Below are 23,104 nucleotides of genomic sequence, written 5' to 3' on the forward strand. Positions count from 1 at the left end.
TCTCGTGAGAACGAACAATTGGTATGAGTAGGTCTGTATTGGGCAGGAAACTGCTGTATGAACGAGGTGAAGTTGCTAAAGTGTGGCCGGATACCTGTCTTAATCTACAACAGCTGGTAAGAACGTGGGAAATGGACCAAATAAGGCCAAGCTGTCTCACTCCAAACACTACTACGATGATGGAGTCAAGCGGGTGCTAAGCGTCCTGTATGAAATGCTGTATAAGACATTGGTACTCCACCTTGGACAGGCAAGATCACAACGGCAGTTGTACGAAGCAAGCCCAAGATCGAGAATCACCTTGGTGGGAGCTAGAAGAGTTCCCAAAGAGCAGTCGTGCCGCTCATGCGTAATCACCGGCTTGGCTGCACCTGAGGAATGCACTAACAATGCGAAAAGATTCAATATCCTAGAACATTGCACCTGCAGTGATCTCCGGCTTGAAGATCCAACCAGCTAGGGATTTTAAACTGGGAATGTAGCATTTGCATCACTCTGAGTATACTCATCAGGTCTCTATGTATGTAGTGTGGGTATCTTTGTGAAGTGGAACGGATATCTTAAGGTCTGAAACTGAGCGTTGGTGGGTGACTGCCTTCAATCATTTAACGATATTCATTTGTGCTTGCCATCAGGGAGCCACTTACGTGACACCTTCATCATTTCTCCAAAGTAGTGGCATCTGACCTCCTCGATCGTTGGTGTTTGTGATGCCTGTATAACGCCGCCTAAGCTTGCCGTGGCCACGCTAGAAACTCATGCTTCTGAAGCAGAGAATGAAAATTTCAACGTTCCTGGAACTAACATTTCTCGTTAAAGTCACATTATACTGTCCTTAGATAGGCTTCGTGGCTGGGCTAAGCTTCTCACTCGCTCCTGATGGTGTCGAAGTTTGACGTGATATCACTACAGCATTCTTTTCGACAGAATCATCGAGAGAACTCATGCATCTTTCGAATACTTTCAAGTTTCATCAAGATGACTGACACTGATGGTACATGTGAACATCTCAGACTGAGTGGATGCGCTCTCATGATAATATAATTCGGGATTTGTAAAGCGTGGATATTCCAAACATCCCTTGCCCGGTCCACATTCCTCACTAGACTTGAAGGTGGAATCCCGTCCACTTGTTTATTTTTGAATACTTTGACGTCATATATTGCCGGCACGGAACAATCAGTTTGCAGTATGGCTTGCCTCCATCAGTGCACGGGATTCGCGGCTTACAGTAGTGGGCCGAAGGTCATCAACATACGCGGCAAGAATCTCGGTGGATGCTTCGAGGATTCTGTCTTAACAGTAAGGTTCTCGCCATCTTGAAAAGGCACAATATGTGGCAATGATTCTATACAGTCTGTCTCCCATCGTCATAGAAGAGTACTTACATGGACAGTAACAGAAGATCTACGGTCCAATCAAGGCATGGTCTCAAAGTCGAGAAATACAGATTCATTGTATTATCAGACATTTCCTTGCACTCAGATCGTCCATCGATTGCGAATCCATTCCTCGGACCAAGTAGATCTCCAAAAACCATCATGGCACTGTTTCACGTAGATCTCATCGACTATATATATCGAGCATACGCCTGGACTATACTGAGCGTACGTTCGAAGGGTGGACTTCTTGACAGGTTTGTACGTCGGTGTAAGAAGTTGCTGGCTAAGCATATGAAACAATGGCGTTTCCTTGCACAATAAAACCAGCCGATTCATTTGAATGCGAGCATGTGGAGATACTAGAGCCAGAGAAGAGAAACCTTCGGCGAGTCTGCGATGACATTTCACTGGACATTTTCCTCGTGGCTGTAGTGGAGTTGGCTGAGCGTTTTACATATCGTTCCATTACGGCACCGATGCGTGAGTTCCATCAGTTGAGCTCTCACTGAGAATATTACTGATAGGCATAGAAAATTACATACAGCATGGTCGTGATGATGTACTTCACCACGGTGCCCTGGGATTGGTACCCATGATAGCCTCCCCCCCCTCTCTGCAAATATGCTGACAGAAGCAGGGTCAAAAAGTGGCAACGGGGATTAGCTACTTTTTTGTGGGATGGTGCTACCTGACGCCGATATTCGGGGCTGTTGTCGCAGACAGCTACCTGGGTCGATTCAAGACCATTTTCATAGGGACAGGGTGCGTTCCCTTGTACTTCGCTTCTCGCATACAACTGAACACGCATAGGCTCTCCGTGTGCGGCGTCCTGGTTTTGCTCGTCACATCGCTACCTCCAAGTCTCGAGTGTGGAGGGGGTTTACCAGGGTTAATGCTTGCATTGATACTGATTGGGCTGGGGTATGTCTTTGCAATGAAACTTGAGATGTACCACGTATGCTAATGGATCAGATGCGGCGGTATCAAAAGCAATGTCGGCCCCTTGATTGCTGAACAGTACTCGATGCGCACAGAACGAGTAAAGACACTGCCGAGTGGAGAGAAAGTCATTGTCGATTCCAACGTAACAGTTCAGACGGTCTATGCGCGATACTACTGGTGAGTCTCAAATATCGTAAAGGCCTGATAGATACTGATATACTCCAAGGATCATAAATATTGGAGCTCTCTCCGTCATTCCCGCTTCGGTTCGTGCATCTCTCGCTCCATAAGGTTATTGCTAATGATTGTAGTGGTTGGAGCTCAAGGTGGACTTCTGGGCAGCGTTTATGATGCCGCTCTGTCTGTGGCTATTGGCCATCGTCGCTCTAGTAGCTGGCCGTAAGAAATATGGTAGGTGAAGGTGCCTTTTCCCCTGCAAGAAATGGCTAAATCATGGTAGTGGTTCAGCAACCGCATGGCTCGGCCGTTACCAAAGCCGCTCGGGTCTTGTGGATTAGCCTGAAGAACAATGGCAACATGGACGCAGCAAGGCCGTTTGCAATGCAGGCCACTGGTGCAGTTGTATGCTGGGACGATACGTTTGTGGATGAGTTGAAACGAGCACTTGTCGCCTGCCGTGTGTTGTAAGTGCTGTCGAGGCTTAACTAGTCTAGCTCTGCTAACGTTATGCCAGTCTCCTATAGTATGTTCAGACTATCCTCGGCCCATATGGAGGATGCTAACTTTGTAGCCCCATTTTCTGGTTATGCAATGGCCAAGCCAACAACAACCTCGTCAGTCAGGGGTCGTCTCTCAAGACCTACGGGATGCCGCATGATATGAGTACGTGCTCCTCCCAGCTTGTTATTCGAGCGATTTCTAACCTTTATAGTGGGACTATTCAATCCCCTCACTATTCTGATCGCCGTGCCTGTATTGTATGTTACTCTGCTTCATTCGACATCATGCAATACTGACAAACTAGTGAACGTCTCGTCAACCCTGCCCTCCGACGATTCCAAATCCCTTTCAAACCCATAAGTCGTATGACTACCGGCTTCGTCGCCATAGCATTTGCCATCGCTGTCGCTGCTATCATCCAACAATGTACGTATCTCCTGAAGCCCTTGAAGGACTTTCTACTAATTTCAGAATGCAGTAATATATCAATCACCGCCATCTCACGTCAGCATCCTCCTACAGATCCCAGTCTACTCACTCATTGGCCTCTCCGAGTTCTTTGCCAGTCTATCAGGGATGGAATATGCGTACACCAAAGCCCCAAGGTCAATGCGGAGCATCGTCTCGGCTCTCTTTCTTCTGACCTGCACGATCGGGTCAACGGTTGGAATTACCCTGTCGCCTGTATCGGTAGATCCGAAAGTGCTGGTGGAGTATGCGTCTCTCAGCATAGCCATGTTTGCCACAGCTATCGTGTTCTATTTTTGCTTCCGCAAATACAACCAGACGGAGGAAAGCATGAATATGATCGGAGGAACCAGCAAGGAGGAATCGAGGAAATCATCAGTGGAGGATATCCATGATTTGTGTGAGCTGGAAAAACAGTGATGTCAGTATATGGCTGACGTGTCTTATTCTTTATGTTTTCTGCGATATGATGACCATAGATTGAGATCAGGAGATCCGTAGCTGCGGCTTTAATACGCGAGAATGGATGGATATAGCAGCTATCACAGTCAGCCTAGACCCGTCCATGCCGTCACATGAGTGACGATAAACCCTAGAAATCTAGTACTTTTACGCTTTACAATCCCATACACCAAAATAGTGAAATGGAGCATTCTTTAAAACCATACAAAATGTACAATATATCCGGATAACATGAAGATAGAGCCAAGGGAGATTGTAGTTATCATCCAGTGGCTGTGAAGAGACACCAAACAGAGTAGTCTTGCAATCAGAAAGCTATGCAGATGCATCAGGCACATTTTCTTTGAGCACAGCTGCAGCTTCGGTCTCCCGGCTAGGACGGCTGTCGCTAAAAGCAATGCTCAATTTGTGGTAATCCCAGTTCCGGGCGAAGAACAAGAAGGCAGCGCTGAGTACCGGGACCATGAGGGTATCGAGGACACCAAAAAAGATCGAACTTCCCGTAACGCCAATCCGGTTGCCCCCGTCGGTCAGACCCCAGGCAACAGGGTAGATTATCCATAAGAGGTTCGTCCAGCCTGAAAGCATGATGTAATCCTTATCAATACCAAGCAGGTGAGCTGCTTCCCGGCTTTCATTGATGGTGCTCATAGCAAGAATGAGCCATGCAAATGTCCCAAAGGCGAAGAATCCCCATTTGTAGGAGGAAGGCACATAGGCACCTGCAAGGTAGCTCCCAACCCAGAAGAGAGAGAGACAAATGTTGCAGATGATAGTAGTCCAGGAAACACCCGAGATCAGCCCGAGTGCGAGAGTGACCGAAGGAAATGCCAGCATCCAGTTCACATATTTGACCCAGAACACCTGGCGAATGTCACCATTGCCGAGATTGTGTACCTGATCGACGCCACTCCAACCCAGGTTGGAAGCTTGGGCGTAGTAGGTTGTAGCGCCCACCAGAAGACTGAAGGTGAAAAGGTAATGAAAGACCCGCTGGCTTTCTTTTGCGGCAAAAGACATCACAAGACAACCAATCTGTGGAACGTCAATTATGAGATAAGTCTAGAAGTTGAGTTGCAGACTCACGAGCGCGAAGCAATAGATAGCAGTGACAGCCCATAGCCAGTCAGAACCATGCACGGTCAGTGATTCATCAACACCAGTGATAGGGTTGACCTTGATAGCGTCGTTTCCTCGAGCAAGGATATACATTCTCAACAATACTGATGAATGATTCCAGAGAGTCGTATAATGTTGCAGTTGCTCTTTGCGTATATAATGTAGTCAGCAATGGATGGTTTGAATTGCCATGGAAGAAGACGTGGATCATATGTTATATATATACCACAATCACCCAGAAGGACATGAATGAACAATTCACAATTAGCTAATTTGCAACAATAGATCATTGCACCTGAGACCTCTCACATAGGCAGAGTAATTGTTACTGTGATGGAGCTATATGATTTGGCCTGGTGATGTCGCTTGTAAAACTAATTCGCCGACTATTTCTCCGATTTTTCATTCCCTATTTCAACGTCCATCGTTCGTGCCACTACCGCAATTGGATATAAGAGGCTAGCATGGTAGACAATCTAAGATATATTTGTTTAGCCAGTTACGAAAATATTTTTCTAAAATAAAACCGCATTACTAACAATATTCGTTAGAAGTTTTTGGATGTCGTTGAGAGATTGGCTCAAAGCAGTGATTTCCCTACAAGAATGGGCCTGTTGATGGAGGTCGTATCTCTGAGACTCTTGCTAAATTGGCTCCAGCAAAGCCGTTGGCTCCAGCAAAGCCGTTGGCTCCCAAAATGATCTTAGTGTCTGCCAGAAATCGACTTGGAGATACAGCCAATTTGTGTTCTGTGCATTCATGAGTAAGCGAAGAGGGAGCTCATATCTCATTTCGGAATTTTGAACCCAGCCCCCGCGATCCTTGCGCCACCCATGCATTTCCAGCTTTGGGCTGGCGATTTTGGTTTGGCTGTCGGAGAAACTAATTCACTAATTATTCACCTACCGGCCTTGCACCCCACCAGAATCAAGTTTGTATCTAGGATGTGTTATACCTGAAGTAGGCAGTAAGCACTAGCTGGGAGACCGAGCTGTCCTGATTGGCCCTGAAGCTGATAGTTCCGCGCGAAGAATGTCTGATGATTGATCGGACGTAGCGGATTTAAAAATAAATTCGCGGCAGGCAGCGATTAAGGAACCCTTATCTTTTCGCCAGGAGGTTATGTGAGAAGTCCTTCAGACACGGTTTGCTTTCTCTTTCACGGAGTCCTGTGAGAAAAAGAAGCCCCGTCATATTCTCCGACTCATTCAAGATGGCATCGGACACTGAAACCGAGATGAGAGCTACAGCAAAACGCGGAAGTCGGCCACAAAAGGCTGCGTGTGATGAGTGCCGACGCCGGAAACAAAGGTGCGATGGCAAGAAGCCGCAATGTAGTGTTTGTCAAGACACTGGTGTTGTATGTGAAATGACTCAGCGTGGGACCAGAGGACCTAAAAAAGGCCATCTGAGAGCATTAAAAAGTCATATTGTGCAGCTGGAGGCAATGCTAGAGGCTCGCTCCTCGCCCTATCGAGAAGAACCCCTGGGTACTACAGGAAACAATGGTGACGGGGTTCTCGCCGCGTCGGGTGCGAAAGAAAGTGCCTTGGTGTCCACGCGTCCATTTGGCCAGCATGTTCCTCTTTCGCCGATATTGCACGCCGAATTGTAACTATGCCCTAGAGCTAATTCCATCCCCAAGCAATATGATGTGGCTAAATGCATTTCCCAGGGACCAACTATACTTCGACCGCGTCCACCAATCTTTACCCATTCTGCACCAAAAGAGGTACCTCTCATGGTCCAAGTCGAGCTACAAGTCAGCGACGCGTCGATGCTTGCAATATGCCATGTGGACAATAGCCTCATTGCTGTCGGCACATTCCAGTCATATGGCAGAGCCTCTCTATCGAGAAACGAAACAGATGCTCGAGTCTCTTACCACCAATGAGCCCAGCAGCGCCAACACAGAGCTAGCACAGGCATGGGTCCTTGTGGTGACGTTTGAATCAATGCGAACGTATCACCATCAAGCATGGTTAAGTGCTGGTCGAGCATTCCGTTTGGTACAGGGCATGCGATATCATAGCCTTGACAGGCCAATTGATAATCACTGCCCTTCCGCTCTGTGCGGCGACCTTATTGAAATAGAGGAGAGGCGCCGCGTGTTCTGGATGGCCTATTTCCTTGACCACGTCATTAGCATGCGCGACAATTGGCCTATAACACTAAATGAGCATGTGGTAAGAGATTGAATACGGGTTCCGTCTGCACAGAAGTCTCCCGCTAATTGTCCCATCCTGTCGACGGGTAGATCTGCACACGTCTTCCAGGTCCAGATGTGGCATTCCAAGCAAGTATCTGCGATGTGGGACCCTTCCTATCTGAAGCCATGACCGAACCCACAGTCAAAATCCGGTCAGCATTCAATGAATGTCTCATCATCGCCACAATATGTGGTCGTAGTCTGCTGCAAATCCAGCAGTACCACATATCAAAAGTTTATGGTGACATGTCGATGAACTGTGTAGATCAACGCAAATGGCTGGAGAATCTCTTGACCCACAGACTGCATCTTTTGTCACAGTGCTATCCATCACCACATGAATCCTTTGACCCGCTCTTGCTGTTCGCCCACATCCTCGGCCAGGCAGTTATGATATACTTCTGCAAAGGAATGGCAGACACTGCAATGGAGGCCGGCGACTCAGTAAATGCGGATATGGGCTATGTCGATTATCACAACTTGGCTCTAGGAGCATCAAGCACGGTCATCCAATTCGCTTCCGCGTTAAGAGAGTTGCCATTTTCTAAGGTATGGCATGCCAGGATATAGTCACAAATACAAAATGCTGACTGCTCTCTGAGGTGCATCCATTGATGCCTATTCCTTTATTAGTCTGTGCAGAATTCCTGTACCATGACATGCATAATGAACCTTCTCAGAAGAATCTACGCGAGCTCGTCGACCTCTTGCGCGAATTGAAAAACGTTAATGATCCTGAACAAAGTTATCTAGATCTACTCCCACGCTCCTGCGTCTCCAGAACAGTGGAGCTGCTTACGGGAAGTGTGAAAGTTACCAACCTAAATCGTGAATGAGAAAGCTGGGGCGATCTGGAATGGCTCATCGTTGGAGTTGCGGATGCTACCATCGAGACTCCAAACTTCTCCAAAGGCGTCGGAAGAACGCAAAAGCCAGACTATCTCAGTTCTGCCTAGGTACCTTGTAGGATTACCTTAGATATGTCTCGTCTGGTCGTCACTATGGGGAAGTAAGCCAGAACAGAGCCGGCGAGGAAGAAGCACGCCATGATCGGGCGAGCCCTGCGACATGCATCCACAAGATAGCAAATTCTGAAACATTTTGTTTGCCCAGCCCCTTTTCTCCGCCATATACGAGGACTCCGTGATTGGCCACGATAAAGTAGATGTCCCGCAGATGTCGCTTTCGGCGGCGGACCTTGTCCTTCCATGAGCTCTGGCAGAATCATGGATAAATTACACTGAAGAAGGAAATGTGGTTATATAAACTTTTCTATACCAAGGGAACCTCTTGGTGAGACACTTGGCATCCGCTTGACTGGAAGTTGGTCATACAGGGATTCACATATATACGAAGCTTGAGTAATCAGGGGTCTGCTACGACCGGCATACAACCAAAATTACGATCGCCGTAATGGTTTTATGGCCAGAAGTTTGGGCTTTGCCGACCGAAAATGACAAAGATCTATCTACTCCGTAATGAAGGATTTGGCGCTGCATTAGGCTTCCACAAACGGAAATCCAGGAAGGATCCGAACCACAGCACTTGGACTTTGACTGCGTGATATATCACTGCCCTGTAGCCAATTGGATCCTGACACCATTACGCCGTAGCTATGGCACTTGGCAGTCTCGTGGCGAGGTTAGCACGTGTATCGGATTATCGGCAAATAAAAGATGAACCTATGATACAGCGACAAACAGCTTATTCCATGTCTAGCCGTCAGGTCAAGGACAAAACTCATGGTTGGTTCGCTTGGTAAGCCATCAATTGCTATGACTAAGTATATAGGATGGGTTGTATTTGCCAATCTTTCTACTTCGTGAAAACTCCAAGTGGTGGAGCAGAACAGAAGACAAGCGTTTCCGAACCATACCTCCGCAGTTCTTGGCGAATATTGTATCCTTTTTAGGAAACGCACCATCGTCGTGATTCTCAGCTGATAGTCAGCGAAAGATTCTCTCATGAGTTTTTAAGCATTACTACGCCATATTCAAATTGGCATTCCGTGTCTTTCCATGCTGACGAAATTTGGTGGCTTATTTGTCAGAAATGAATAATTCGATTCTGACTACTGTTGACAGACCTCTCAATGGGCACGGGTATAAATATGATTTGGAACCCCTCACTGCCAGTAAAACACTAAACTATCATAATCATCACTTTTCCTTTGAAATCCTCTAACAATCCAATCTCTTATTAATCCTTCACAATGTCTCCCAAACTCAACATCACCCACATTGGCACGGCTACTGCCATCCTCGACATCGACGGGGTCACCATGCTCACCGATCCCTTCTTCTCGCCGGCCGGCTCCTCTTGGCCCGTCACAGAGACGATAACGCTACAAGTGAGCGACGATCCTGCTCTCCGTCTCGATCAACTCCCCGTCATCGACGCCGTGCTCCTAAGCCACGAAGACCACATCGACAACCTCGATGAGCTGGGTCGCCGCCTGCTAGACGGACGCCGCGTCTTCACCACCGTCGACGGAGCCAAGAACCTTTCTCCACGCCCTGGCGTCCACGGTCTCAAGCCCTGGGAGAAGATTGACACAGTCATCGCTGGAAAGAAGTTCCAAATCATCGGCACACCAACCCAGCACCTCCCCGGGGACGAATGCACTGGCCTTATCGTTACCAACGAGGAATTTGGACGCGGCCGTGACGGTCTTCCCAATGCGATCTGGTTCTCCGGTGACACCGTGTACATCGATGAGCTGAAGAAGATCGGAGAGCAGTACCATGTCCTCGCTGCCATCATGAACTTGGGCAACGCCTACGGACCCAAGGACAAGACCGATCCCAGCAAAGGCGCCTGCCAGATCACTATGGACGGCAAATCGGCCGCGCGGTTGTTCCGCGAGATCAAGGCCGATGTTCTGGTGCCCATGCACTACGAGTCCTGGGGCCACTTTACGCAATTTGGAAAGGAACTTCGGAAGGACTTTGAGGAGGAGGGGGTCATTGATAAGGTGTGCTGGTTGACACCCGGAAAGGTTGTTTCGGTTCTATAGAGCTTTTGATGTTGTATACCTGGTGTGTTATATAGCGGAGTTGAGGGGTGTGTTGAGGGATCTATCCCAGAGTGTGCTCAACCTGGTGGCAATGATATGGAATGAGATTTTGACAGCAAGTATAGTATTGAATTCCTTATAGTTGATACGTTGAGCTACTTAGAATTATTGCCGAATTACAGCTTCCCCTTGGCGATACCTCCATGGGACCCTATTTCCACCTTAGCCACCCGGATACTGGCCTCGGAGTTCCTGAGCATCTCCGGGTCCGACTTCTTACTCTGGTACGTTCGCCAGAACTCTTCCTCCTTCAGATATCGCTCAAACCACTTCTCAAGCCAGGTTGCCGCGACTTCCGCACACCAACCCACTTCTTCAAAAACAATCAGATGTGTTGCCTTTGGTGAAACAGCCTTATCCGCCATCCCCTTTGTGACCCCTCCACTTCCCCCAATGCCCGTGCCAGTGGCTCGTAGCTTGGAATCCTGAGCAGCGGGTGGAGAGAGCCAGCTCCGACCACCATATACCCAGAAAACGCTCGGTCGCACAAAGGGCAGATTCCGAAAAGCCGCCCAAGCTTCTGGACGGGAGAACGGAGCAGGACGCTCAAGGACTGGATCCCAGTCGGGAAGCAGGAGGTCGTTCAGTCCCGCTGATTCGGGTTCGAGATTGGGAATTGCGTAAGCCCAGGCCTCTTGATGTTTGCTGGTCGTCAGTGTAACGGCTGCCTTGGGGATATCAGGGGCGTTCTCGGGATCGTAGAGCGGCGTCGGCACAGGTCGTAGACCGAAGCGAAGGTAGCGGTCCACCACCCGGGGATCGCACCTGGCGAAGCCTTTCCTGAGCTGCATTTCGGCCTTGTCTCGCGAAGGCCATAGGTCTCGACGCAGCACTGCCGAGATCGCCGGGTTCGGGCCCCCGATTGGCTCACCGAAGATCACGGGCTCGTAGAGGATGAGAGTCGAAAGAAGACGCGGATGCATGATGGACAACTGGATACTGCAGGTTGTCAACGATGATCATTGAAACACGAAGATAACTTACAGGTGTGCGCATCCCATACTATGAGCAACTCCGATAATAGGACGAGCAATATCATCGCGAAAGTGGTTGACCATATGCAACAAATCGCGGGAATGATCATGCCATAGTGCTGCTCGTCATCAGATTCCTCTATCCGCTCGAATGACATCAAGTGAGTGGTACTATTATCTCCCTGGACATGTTCGTTCAGAATACCACTTGCGCCTTGATTGGAGACATCGGCGATCCAAATGCTGCGCACCGGAATTGACCGCTTGTTGAGTTGGGCGTAGAGATCCTCCCACAGCGGCTCATAGGCCTCCTATCTGGGTTTAGATATGTTCTTGGTAAATTCTGGCACACAATGAGTTCACCTTTGGAAATCCATTTCCGTGCGCGCCGATGATGGTCACGGCATTTTCGGGAATAGGATCTGTCTGATCGAGTGGAATGTACTGCTTGATCGCAAGCTTCAAAGCAGCTTCCTGGCGTCCTTTTAGGGCATGTGGATGTTCTCGGATGTGCTGTCCGGGTATGATGTGTTCAACAATTCTGAAAGGGAACGTCATTGTAAAGAAGCATTTCTATTCTAGTTACAACAGAGCGCAGAGTCGGGTAGGAGATTGTGGATTTAAATGGGGGTCTGTTCAGGGTAGTTAGTGTTGCTGGACGCCTGATGTCAGCACTATTCTGGTAGTTACCAATCAGGGACTAATAAACATATCTGCGGGGTACAGCGTTTTCGCTTTAAAATATAATGGCCAAATGCTTGTAGGGATGATGATGCTTTACATGAGTAAATTACGCAGGAAACAGTTATAGGATATCCAACAGAAGTGGTGACGCTTTTTCGGCACGATAGCTTACCCAAGTTATAATGTGGCGGCTGTCTTGGGAACATCGGAATTAAAGGTTAAAAAAGGTCATGTCATGCTGCCTCCCTTCGCCTCCATTTGATGCAACGCATCACATGCAGTACTTCTGGTCGCCGCGGGTTTGACCTTGTCCGTGCCGCTTGAAAGATACGACCCAGCCACCACACAAGCCATCCAAGACAATTTAGAGAAATAACAGCCAATGAGTCCCGACAGGCACGCTTTCCATGCATATTAACAACCAGGGTCCTGATCGGATATGCTCGGAGGCAGCAGTGAGTACGTAGCTATTCTTCAATCTCCAAGACCACACCTATCCCTTCTTCGACCCCTTGGGTCTACAACTCATTCTCCATCATGAACAAAGCGTCATCCGAGTGTTGCGTCGCTTGTGGATGGACATCCGATCTGCAAGAGCAGTGCTCTTATTCTAGTTATGTCAAGCTTTTCTTTGATGCTAGCAGGCGGGGTGTGTAATCGATCGGGCCTGATGTGATCTTGCAAGAACGCCCTGATGAAGGTCCAAAGACCGACGTGACCACACCGGGGTATCCAACCCAAATGCGAAATGCCAATATCCCAGCTTCGAAGGTTTTGCGTGACTGGGTCGATGCCCACGGGCGATACTTGATCCTTCCAGAACGGAACTTGAGCAGGCCTGGCCGTCATTATTGGAACCCCAGAGATTCCTCATAGCAGATCAGGTTTTTGAAGTTCGCGAGCAGCTACGGTCCCTCTCATCAGAACGTATACAGGATGTCGATCAAAATCCTTGTACCCAGGGCTACACTTTTCTTATCGCGAGTTCCATGGACCTTTCCACTCCGACCTCGAACTCTGGGATACTGTAAGCCTTACCCTTCACCTACGAGAGCAATTCCCTCAACAAGCCTTGGAAATCTGAGGAAACGTATGCCTCGATGTCAGTCCTACGTGTTCACTCACAGCGATCTCAATTTGGGCATTATCGTGGTTGAAGATGGACAGCTGGTCGGAATCCTAATTGGGAATATGCTGCATAATATTGTATGTGCGATGAATTTGTTTCAGCCTCTGGGCATGGACTGAGGAGGATGCTGAGTGGAAAAAGCTGCTACAACAGCGCTTGGCAGTACATGGCGATGGACATAAGGACACAAAGAATTTCTAGATGGATATGCGTCATTTAATAAAGTACTCGAATTCGGATGACAAGGGCCTAGAAGCTTTGCAAAGGTTGTCTTAGAATACGTATCGCATAGTTTCTTTTACTTACTGGCGGAACTTCCTGTATCCATGCACCCCTGCGGTTGACTAATATTCAATGTCAGCATTGAGGGGCATTCAAGCAGAGTAATCTGATCGATTACCTCGTGAGCCGGTCTGGTCATCAAAGTAGTGCCGTGTCTAGACCTTAGTCTCACGCCGACAGAGTCTTGCTGCATTAGTTGTAGGCCAGTTGTGAAACAACCAGAATGTGGACAGCGCGTCTGCCACACAACCTAGTTCTTGCTTCAAGCACAAGCTGGTGGCTACGACAGGTAGAGTCTGGCCCCTCATTCATGTCAATGCATAGATACTGTAGCATAATCTGATCATGCCAGGGAGCGCTGATCAAGCACAAGCATCCGAATATCCGTAGTGGGACTCAACGACCAGTCTTAGCTGCATTTTTATACGGCTCTAGTTCGGCAACCCCGCGCCGATCCCTGTCAGACTTTATATATATATAGTATCTAATTCGTGGATCTCCCACTTACAAAATCTGACGAGTCCCTCAAACAGCTCACAGTTCATTTTGCAAGATCAGTGACTATGACTAAACTAGCTACATTTCCACTTCCCGGCATACAACATGGAAATCGCATTCTGGTGTCGACGATTGAGCAACGAGCGAAGAACGATCCAGACAGCTCCTGGGTGGCGGCGCCTATAGACAATAACGATATATCTCGAGGATACAAAGAGATCACATTTGCAGAGTTTAACAACGCAGTCAATCATGCTGTTCACTGGTTAAAGCAGAATCTCCCTGCATCCGACGAGCCATTCCAATCGTTCGCCTATGCAGGCCCTAAGGACCTTCGTTATCCCATTCTTGCTGCTGCGGCTGGCAAGTTGCAGAAAGTTGTCAGTATAGGCGATTTGGCGTAAATGGTCTTCGCTGACTGATAGACAGATGGTGCTCCCATCGCCACTGATTCCGCCTGTAGCGCAGCGTTTGATTCTGAACAAGACACAATGTCAGGTTTATGTCAGACCGTCAAGTATGGCGGAGGTGGTTGGTACCGTTTTGAAGGATGCACCCAATGTCCAACAAATTACAGCTCCTGAACTTGACAGCCTACTGCAAGACTCTCAAGCTGAGCCTTATGTATACCCCAAGTCCTGGGAAGAAGGAAAGAATGACCCCTGGCTGGTGGCTCATACCTCTGGCACGACAGGTTAGTTGATACCGAAGTACTCCAGAGAGCCTTCATGGACTGACACAGATAGGATATCCCAAACCCATTACCTACACTCACCAGATGATGGCTGCCTTTGACGTGGCCGCGTCTTTGCCGGACATTGATGAATTCTTGCTGCACCACGCTCCTGGGAGACGTTGGTACACACCACTACCGTCTTTGCACGTATGTAGCGATCTCTGGTACAACTTGCTCCTCTCACTGACCATCCAAAGTTGGTAGGAATGATGATGGTTCTCTCCATAACCACATATGCTCACGGAACCCTGGTCATCGGCCCACCTTCGCCTCCTTCCGCCGATACCGTCGTCGATATCTTCAAACACGGACGTGTCGACAGCGCCCTACTGACCCCAGCTCTCATCGATGAAATGTGCCTAAACGACCGAGCCCTTTCTGCACTGAGGAACCTCAGGATGGTCAGTTATGCTGGAGCTCCTCTCTCGCGAAAATCCGGCGACCTTCTCGCTCCCTACGTCCAGCTCGTTCCCGCCATCGGAAGCACCGAAGTGGGCGGCTACTTCACCAAGTTCCGTCGCGACGACAAGGACTGGGATTACATCGAATTCCAGAAACACACAGGAGCGGTCTTCGAGCCCCGTTCCGGGGACCTGCACGAGCTTGTTTTTGTTCGTGCGCCCGAATGTAAAATGCAGCAGATCTTCCTTCTTTATCCGGACCTCGACCGATTCGAGACGAAGGATCTGTGGGTTGAACATCCCACGCGTAAAGGGCTGTGGAAGATTGTCGGGCGCATGGACGACTATCTTCCTCTCAGCCATGGGGATGGGCTATATGCTGCATCGCTGGAGCCGGAGATAGAGCAGCATCCGAAGGTGAAAGCGGCGCTGATTGGGGGTCATGGACGGCCACTGCCGGTGCTTCTGGTGGAATTGCATGATGAGACTGAGGTGGCAGCTGACGCCGGTCATAAGGCAATGGTCAAAAGCTTACAGCCGTATATTGACAGAGTCAACGAGGACTGCCATGACTGCGTGAAGCTGAGTCCTGAGCGTTTGATTTTCGCCAGTGGAGACAAGCCCTTCACGCGGACGGTCAAGGGTAGTGTGGCACGGATGCCGAGTCTGGAACTTTACAAAGAGGAAATATCTGCATTGTTTGAGAATAACTAGGCTGTAATGAAGACTGCCTTAGATAAATAGATCTGTGAATCCTGCAATGAATAACTAAGGCCTGATCACTGAGTCCTCCTCTTTTGGGTCCAGGTTATAGTTAGATCGCAAAACTAGAGGACATCTTTGCCGATTCGGATCGTTGAGCCTCTTTAGAGAATCCTCCCCACGCTCCACCATGATCTTCCTCACTTTTTCCCTCTCTTCCTCCGGCAGTGGCGGCGGCAACAGACCTTTGTCCGGGTTGAACCACTGCTCCCGTGGAACAAGAGTCCCATCAACTCCGCGAAATATGTCCTCGGCCTCTTGGAAGAACGGCATACGATCAAGAAAGGCTTTGATCAGGCCTGGACGAAGACCAACGGCGTCGATTACGTCTCGGTCTGCTGTTAGGTAGCGGAGGACACCATCTGCGTCCAGCGAGGTGATTCCCATGGGGTCATAGGCGTGGCGCATGTTCTCTATGATTTGGCTCAGTTCTAGCTGGTCGGGGGGATAGTCCTCCTTGCGCCGTATACATTTGCCCTGTTCAACGCTGCTGTTTGGGGGCGTACTTTGGTCCTGTGTTGGAGGCATGTTGCGAAGTGCGTTCAGTAGTGGTATGTGGAAGAACGGGAAGATAAAGCTTGGCAGTCGCGGTATAATTTAGTTCAACATCCCAAAGGACATTGCTTGGCCTATTTATGTACTTGGTCTGAACGTCGACCGGACAGGGGTGTCTGGCCGGGCAGTAAGACCAGCGCAAGGCTGAGAACAGCGCCTCGTGATCGTCACACTGTCCATTATACCTGCAGAGCTTCCAATCGTGGAGCCCACTGAGGGAGATTATTGGACAGTATCTTATGATGCGTTAGGCTGTGTGACAGCAGTTATCTTTGGCGGGCAGTCATGGAACGAATCGGGTATTGAATGCATTCCTCTCTTGTCGCTCATTTATGACACCACCATGTTACATCAACCTGGTTATGGATCCTTGATGTCCGAGTTTTGGTAATGGTAGAGGCTGTATTAAATTGCTGTCAAGATTGATTTGATGGATGAATGATGACTGTGGTCGAAATAGGAAGATTTGACAGTATTCTCACAGGACGGCGCTGTTTCTGATTCCAATTAGGGACTTTCTCATTCACTGATATCCTAACCATTAACTGAGACCAATATTACAGCGGCAGAGACTCTTCGCGGCGGCACAGCTAGTAGACCTCTGTATAAGCTGGGGATCTCCGTCGACGGGGAACCAGACACGAAGTTTCCAACCTTGTACAATGGCATTGACTTCATGTAGGACTTTCCAGTGGCCTTTATTCCTCTATGGCCCCTTTTACTTGTCTTGGGTGAAAGAAAGAGAGATGTCTTGAACGTACCCCAGTCCCGTGGTAGAGCTCTCCATGGGGGCCGAAGACAACGCGGGTCGGGTGTTTGAAAGACAAAGGTTCATGTCTCATGGACAATGATAATGTCGCAGTGAAAATAAGCCCATCTTAGACCCTCAAAACCATTCTACGACAATGGACTGGTCGACAGTTTATAAAAATGTCCGTGTTTCTCTCCAAACAGTATTACTCTCACTTCGTCAACACTTACCATCCCCTTACCAACATCCTTCAAAGCAATCACTATCATCTTTCAATATCAACTTTACCTTCAGCAACATTCCAAGGTCATCCAGATATCCAAAATGGATCCGCAGGCCGGGTCAGTATCTTCTGCTAACAACTCCGAGAATGCAGCTGACAACTTCAGCCCGCTTAGCATGCTTCCCCCAGAATGTCTCGTGAATGTCCTTGACAACCTTGACACTACCGACAACCTGGCCGTCTCCAATGTCTCCAGAGATCTTCGGAAATGGGCAAAACCCCTCGTCTTCCGGGACATTCTCTGGACATACACGGCCACGCCTCTCCGACGAGTACTGCTGCTCCTGGAGCAAATCTTCCTTAATCCGCAGATTGCAGGGTATGTCAAGCATCTCCAGCTCGCTTACACCGGACCGGCCTGGGTCCTTCCAAATCCAGATATTGACTTTCAACAGCAGGCCACGAGATTTGCCTTTGTTACGGAAAAGGCAATCGAGTTCGTGAGGCAGATCGGCCTTTTCGACATGGAAGGTTACGCGGCGTTGCTCCGACAAGGTAATTACTACGCGTATGCAACCGTTCTGATCTTCCAGCTGCATAACCTGCGAAGTTTGGAGTTGGACTATACGTTCACTCTGATCGGGGGCTTCCCCGGCCTGTTCCTCCAACACGCTCTACGCTCCTCGTTCCAAGGCATCTCCAGATTCAACAGGCTGGAAACTCTCAAATATGGAGGCGACGTTCCCCAGGCTGAAAAACTCGATGACGAGGCGGAGGAAGCGGTAGCAGTTATTCCCTTGCTCGGGAACAAGTATCAATTTGCTCCCTGGTTCGCCCTGCCTAAGCTGAAACACGTGGAGATGTGGCTCAGAAGTGCTTTTGGGTTCGATGAGTACAAGGATCGTCTGGAGTCCGGCGAGCTCGAAAGCCTGGTTTTGGCCAGATCAAGCGTACATGCTGCCGATATCAAGAAAATTCTAGGAGTCTGTCCCAGTCTCCGGCGGTTGCACCTGGGAGTCTCCTACAACCTGGTCTCGCAGTTAGTCCTCTTTGACAGTAAGGAATTGACTGAAGCGTTAACGCCATTGAAAGATCGCCTAGAGACGCTCTCAATAGGTCTCGAAACCGACCCAAGCTTCGTTGGCGGGTTCAGCTGGGACCAGGACAATAGCTTTGGCAGCACGCTGACGGATCCTTTCTTGATGCTGTTCGCCGAGTTCACAAAGCTCCACGAGCTCGAAGTCCCAATGCCGATTCTACTGGGATGGTTCTCGAACGAGAACTGGGCGGATTTCCACAAGTACCTGCCCCCAAAGGTACGGCACTTGGTAATGCGAAACGATCTATCTGGATTTGACAACTACGCTTGGGATCCGTACGGGATGGTCTTTGCGGTCGACCAGCGTGTTGTTGTGACGAAGAAACGGATTCCTAGCTTGGAACGCGTTACACTTCGAGTCTGGGCCACGAACCCTCGACGGCCAAATGAGGATTTCCTGGCTGAAGCGGCGGACGTGGCCCAGTCCGTTGGCGTATCGTGCGAGTCTGTTGTGGACGAACTTGGCTCGGGGCTTTGGGTTGCCAGATCTACCTGATGGAGCCCATATAAGGTGTTTTGGTGTGTGTCCCTATGCATCTGCTTTCATCATCTTTGAGGGACAATGTGCTGACTCTCACCATCTATCTTCACGATCAACCCTGCGCTTTACGGTAGCAATGAGGTATTCGATCGACAGTCATTCAGTATCGGTAAGTTTAACGTTCAATTCTATTCTATTAACATTTCGAAGAACAACTCGACGTTTTCATTGCATTAGAGTCGACCTTCAAATTAAAAATTGTTCAACCAACACCGAGACCTTCCTAGTAACACTTAAAGAAGACACTGAAATGCTAATCTCAAGACGAACAGTGTACTATGCAATCATTGGCCTCTCAACTAAGTGTCATATTAGTATCGTTCCGTAATCCACATGGTTCAACGTACTCAGCTGCTCGACCCAATAATCTCAAACGACCGAAATCCCTGGCCCTGGGTGTAACATCCGTTTCCACCGGCCTGGTGAAAGGTATCGCAGGCAGTGCCACTTGACGCAATGAACCTCCACCCATCGGGAAGATCCTCGACGCTCATCGCCTGAATAGGCTCAGTGACACCGGTGAGCCAGTAGCAGCCCCAGTTCTGTTCGCCCGCGATGGAGGTCAGGTAGCCGGTGCAGTCGGTGTTGCTGTATGCGGTGACGTTCCAGGCTGCTGCGAAGGAGCCAGAGAGGGAGAGGAGAAGAGTTGCAAGGGAATGGGCCTTCATATTGACGCTTTTGTATATGATGTGGCTTGAAGAGGATGCTGGTTGTTGTCCAGGTTCAGGATACAAGTAGACGCAGCGTCTATTATATATTAAAATCTCGTCCGCCTCACACCAGCTCAGCAAAAGAACAATTCTATATTTGGATTAAAGTATGTGAGGTTCAGCCTCCGTATGCTCAGTGTCTCTGCTCTATTGGCTTCATCTGACGCATGTCGAGCGACAGACATGATCATACCCTAAACATATCCAATCTCGTCTACCTCGCACAGTAAGAAAAGTGTATGATTCTCACAGCTTGGTTAAACAAGCCCTCGAACGCGCAATGATTTGCTGGAGTCTGTCAGCTGCGGGGGGCCTGATGGTCAAAATGTGGCAGTAAATGCGATCTTCATAAATCAACCACATTGAGATATGCAAATCTGGAAGCATGTCATCAGCTAAATCTCGGGTTCATCAAGCCGCTAGAATGACTTTCTTGTCATGTTCAGAACCCGGATGGGTGAGAGATATGTCATAATCTGACGCGACAGAAAGAGATGTACTCCTGCGATGTCGGACTTGTTCAGCCGCGGGATCGACCCTCTGGAAAAAGATTCTAGAGCACTGGTGGTAAAATGAGCTCAACTTGAATATGAGAATATGAGAGTATTCAAAAGATCCCAGGCGATCAATGTCCAACCCAAGCGGCTGTTTAATCCTACTATTTCGGTTCCATTGTATCGCATAGATAGCAGCGTCTGTAGCATAATATCAAGGATTCGCTGAGCCCTGAACCAGGCAGCAGCCATGGCATTCCATATAGTGTGGGAATTTGCGGTCGCAACTACGTATATCCTGACAAATATCGCGCATTGGATGATGCTTGTGTTAGTTAGCAGATGAAACTTTGAGATGCAGAGGAGAGGGTGAGACAATTGATAGATTATATTGGGATGAAAAGTGGTGATTGGCCTGAGGGTCGATCTATTTTGGGATCCTTCCTTTCTGAGCAAAACGCACCCAAGCTACTCCGGATAGGGCCTAGCGCCACAACGCCCAAACAACACAACACAGCCCAATCGGTAAAATTACTATCGCAAACGGCCACAACATCCGAAGCTAGAGTCACGCCAAGCTGCTAGTTTCAGGCACTCTTCCATTTCCCCTCCTTCTCCGTAGATTGCAGAGTGCAGAAAAATGAGAGAATTCTCTTTTCAAGTCACTGACCATTCTCGCCACAACACTGTGGACGAAGAGAAACTCGGATCAACAACAAGGGATATTTCACTGCAGGAGATTGTATCCGAGAGACAGGCCCACCGACGATCAGCCAGTACGGGAACACCGGATCATCATGCGTTCGAGCTTCAGGGAGACTAGATAGGCATTTCGGCACCACAATCTCCGCTCCCGTAGCCCGCCCGGTCAGCTGAAATCGAACGCTCCGGTGGGATATAATTACTTGCTCACGACTGTCTGGATCTGAACGAAAACTGGGCTCCGTTGATAGCGACACCGATGCGGCCTCTCGTTGCCATCCAGGCAATCGTCTTTTTCAGCATCCTATGGCTGCTCTATCGCTACTATGATCACCACTCTCACTTGTCTGCCGTCACCGAGGCATACCCGGTGACGGAGATCGCCATTCCCCAGACTGTCCACCAGCTCCTCCTGTCGATGCCTGACCATCCCATCTCGCACTTTGAACCCAGTGATCACGTGATTTCGTGGCAGCAGTCCGGCTGGAAGGTCGAGTACTGGAGTGACGAGGCCTGTCTCGAGCTGGCACGCGAGGTGGATGCGTCAGGGACCTTTGCAGCCGCATTTGAGAAACTCCCCTATGCGGTGCTCAAGTCGGACTTTTGTCGCTACCTGGTCCTGTTCGGCCGAGGAGGAGTGTACAGCGACCTCGATGTCCACCTCATCCAGCCGCTGCCATGGACTGCTATGGGTTCTGAGGACCAGTATCATAGTCCCCCGAATGTGATTATTGGGCTGGAAGGAGACGCGACCACAAAAGGTCTCCCTCGCTCGCCACAATTCGTCCAGTGGACTATGGCGTCGACTCCGCTGCACCCCATGTTCCGGGATCTACTTACTCGCATCGCGGAGAGGACGCCAAGCTTTATAAAACAGGTGCACGCTTTGGAGGGTGATGCTGAGGTCAACGTTATGGACTGGACAGGGCCGAGTGTATGGACCGATACTATCCTCGACTACTTGGCCTGCTCGGAGGAGCAAATACAACATCTGAGGAACTTGAAGGACCCCGTGAGAATTCGGGACGTGATGATCCTTCCCAAAAGATCATTTGCCGTCACGCAGGGGGAAGATCACACGTTACCCGATGTGCTGGTGAAGCACTATTTTAGTGGCACATGGAAGGGTTGCAAGAACCACTGGCATGGGTGGTCGCTACGATGGCTTTGTTAGTATTCGTTTGTTTATTAGCGTGTAGCCTAGTCTAGCAGATGAGTTGAATCTGCATGACTTCAGTTATGTTAAATTGCAATGGCATTGGCAATCTAATTTATCTCTAGCCTGCCGACAGGACGGGTGGCGGGTCACTTGTCCCGAGGTATTTTGTAGCTTCAGATCTGGCTAGACGTAGATTAGAAATCCGTCCTAAAAGTATATAAAGTTCGCCCCGATTAATCCTAATTCAATTTCAATTCATCTTTTCTTCAATAATTTCTTAAAGTTTACAATATGCTTATTGTACATCACCTCCAACGATCTCAATCCGAGCGCATTGTCTGGCTCTGTGAGGAACTGGGCATTCCCTACGAGCTCAAAACCTACCAGCGAGATGCAAAAACCCTCTTAGCCCCTCCAGAATTGCAGCAGTTGTACGTGGTCACGGATATACCGAAGAATTGTAGCGACATGAGCTGATATTTGTCCAGACATCGCACCCAGGCCGCCCCCGTTATCCAAGACGGCAACACCACCCTCGCAGAATCCGGCGCGATCGTCGAGTACATCCTGACCAAATACGGGAATGGGAAATTGACCATTGCTCCCACGGCAGACAACTACGCGGATTATCTCTACTTCTTGCACTTTGCGAACGGATACTTCCAGCCCGCGCTGGTGGGGTACTCCACGGTCCTCCGATCGGGGATCTCCCGCGACGATCCCAGTGCGAGATTCGCCCGGCGCAATTTCGAGCAGGCGTTGAGGATCCTGGATGATCAACTGACCAAGAATACCTGGCTTGCGGGCGAGGAGTTCACTGCGGCGGATGTGATGAATGTGTTTACCTTGACCACGGCGCGGTTGTTCTTCCCATATAGTTTGGCGGGGTATGAGGGCATCCTGGGTTATTTACAGAGGGTCAACCAGAGGGAGGTATATCGGACTGCCATGGCGAAGGGGGATCCTGGGTTGATTCCGTTGACTAGTCCTGAGAAGCCTCGGCCGATTCGGCTTTAATATGATGTCCCTTCCATGTTGGGTAGATTGGGTTTGACGTGATGTGGT

The 23,104-nt window shown here is 49.2% G+C and overlaps 10 protein-coding genes across 10 annotated transcripts; 6 read left to right on the forward strand and 4 right to left on the reverse strand.

The window, feature by feature from the left end:
• Nucleotides 1-1,681: 1,681 nt before the first annotated feature.
• Aud_010871 (putative POT peptide transporter) lies at nucleotides 1,682-3,893 on the forward strand (the record flags this gene model as incomplete). Its single annotated transcript, XM_043295702.1, has 12 exons — nucleotides 1,682-1,862; nucleotides 1,913-1,968; nucleotides 2,020-2,144; nucleotides 2,193-2,303; nucleotides 2,355-2,501; nucleotides 2,551-2,590; nucleotides 2,636-2,735; nucleotides 2,785-2,968; nucleotides 3,076-3,167; nucleotides 3,217-3,262; nucleotides 3,310-3,431; nucleotides 3,484-3,893. The coding sequence occupies 12 exons, from the start codon at nucleotides 1,682-1,684 to the stop codon at nucleotides 3,891-3,893; spliced, it is 1,614 nt and encodes a 537-aa protein (XP_043151637.1).
• Nucleotides 3,894-4,250: 357 nt separating this feature from the next.
• Nucleotides 4,251-5,147, reverse strand: Aud_010872 (opsin family protein; the record flags this gene model as incomplete). Its single annotated transcript, XM_043295703.1, has 2 exons — nucleotides 4,251-4,970; nucleotides 5,022-5,147. The coding sequence occupies 2 exons, from the start codon at nucleotides 5,145-5,147 to the stop codon at nucleotides 4,251-4,253; spliced, it is 846 nt and encodes a 281-aa protein (XP_043151638.1).
• Nucleotides 5,148-9,475: 4,328 nt separating this feature from the next.
• Aud_010873 (MBL fold metallo-hydrolase) lies at nucleotides 9,476-10,279 on the forward strand (the record flags this gene model as incomplete). The annotated part of the gene is made up of 1 exon (XM_043295704.1): nucleotides 9,476-10,279. One exon carries the CDS (start codon nucleotides 9,476-9,478, stop codon nucleotides 10,277-10,279), a length of 804 nt encoding a protein of 267 aa, XP_043151639.1.
• Nucleotides 10,280-10,455: 176 nt separating this feature from the next.
• Nucleotides 10,456-11,871, reverse strand: Aud_010874 (putative toxin biosynthesis protein; the record flags this gene model as incomplete). The annotated part of the gene is made up of 4 exons (XM_043295705.1): nucleotides 10,456-11,278; nucleotides 11,324-11,432; nucleotides 11,486-11,624; nucleotides 11,677-11,871. 4 exons carry the CDS (start codon nucleotides 11,869-11,871, stop codon nucleotides 10,456-10,458), a joined length of 1,266 nt encoding a protein of 421 aa, XP_043151640.1.
• Nucleotides 11,872-13,971: 2,100 nt separating this feature from the next.
• Aud_010875 (putative AMP-binding enzyme) lies at nucleotides 13,972-15,757 on the forward strand (the record flags this gene model as incomplete). The annotated part of the gene is made up of 4 exons (XM_043295706.1): nucleotides 13,972-14,286; nucleotides 14,336-14,600; nucleotides 14,653-14,789; nucleotides 14,840-15,757. 4 exons carry the CDS (start codon nucleotides 13,972-13,974, stop codon nucleotides 15,755-15,757), a joined length of 1,635 nt encoding a protein of 544 aa, XP_043151641.1.
• A 54-nt stretch (nucleotides 15,758-15,811) lies between these two features.
• Nucleotides 15,812-16,333, reverse strand: Aud_010876 (uncharacterized protein; the record flags this gene model as incomplete). Its single annotated transcript, XM_043295707.1, has 1 exon — nucleotides 15,812-16,333. The coding sequence occupies one exon, from the start codon at nucleotides 16,331-16,333 to the stop codon at nucleotides 15,812-15,814; it is 522 nt and encodes a 173-aa protein (XP_043151642.1).
• A 1,102-nt stretch (nucleotides 16,334-17,435) lies between these two features.
• Aud_010877 (F-box protein) lies at nucleotides 17,436-18,929 on the forward strand (the record flags this gene model as incomplete). The annotated part of the gene is made up of 1 exon (XM_043295708.1): nucleotides 17,436-18,929. The coding sequence occupies one exon, from the start codon at nucleotides 17,436-17,438 to the stop codon at nucleotides 18,927-18,929; it is 1,494 nt and encodes a 497-aa protein (XP_043151643.1).
• A 392-nt stretch (nucleotides 18,930-19,321) lies between these two features.
• On the reverse strand, nucleotides 19,322-19,642 carry Aud_010878 (uncharacterized protein; the record flags this gene model as incomplete). Its single annotated transcript, XM_043295709.1, has 1 exon — nucleotides 19,322-19,642. One exon carries the CDS (start codon nucleotides 19,640-19,642, stop codon nucleotides 19,322-19,324), a length of 321 nt encoding a protein of 106 aa, XP_043151644.1.
• A 1,497-nt stretch (nucleotides 19,643-21,139) lies between these two features.
• Nucleotides 21,140-22,054, forward strand: och4 (putative alpha-1,6-mannosyltransferase subunit (Hoc1); the record flags this gene model as incomplete). The annotated part of the gene is made up of 1 exon (XM_043295710.1): nucleotides 21,140-22,054. One exon carries the CDS (start codon nucleotides 21,140-21,142, stop codon nucleotides 22,052-22,054), a length of 915 nt encoding a protein of 304 aa, XP_043151645.1.
• A 276-nt stretch (nucleotides 22,055-22,330) lies between these two features.
• Aud_010880 (glutathione S-transferase family protein) lies at nucleotides 22,331-23,056 on the forward strand (the record flags this gene model as incomplete). The annotated part of the gene is made up of 2 exons (XM_043295711.1): nucleotides 22,331-22,470; nucleotides 22,528-23,056. The coding sequence occupies 2 exons, from the start codon at nucleotides 22,331-22,333 to the stop codon at nucleotides 23,054-23,056; spliced, it is 669 nt and encodes a 222-aa protein (XP_043151646.1).
• Nucleotides 23,057-23,104: the final 48 nt, after the last annotated feature.

The sequence above is a fragment of the Aspergillus udagawae genome (genome assembly GCF_001078395.1).
Source record: "Aspergillus udagawae IFM 46973 DNA, scaffold_9, whole genome shotgun sequence".
Taxonomy (NCBI): domain Eukaryota; kingdom Fungi; phylum Ascomycota; class Eurotiomycetes; order Eurotiales; family Aspergillaceae; genus Aspergillus; species Aspergillus udagawae.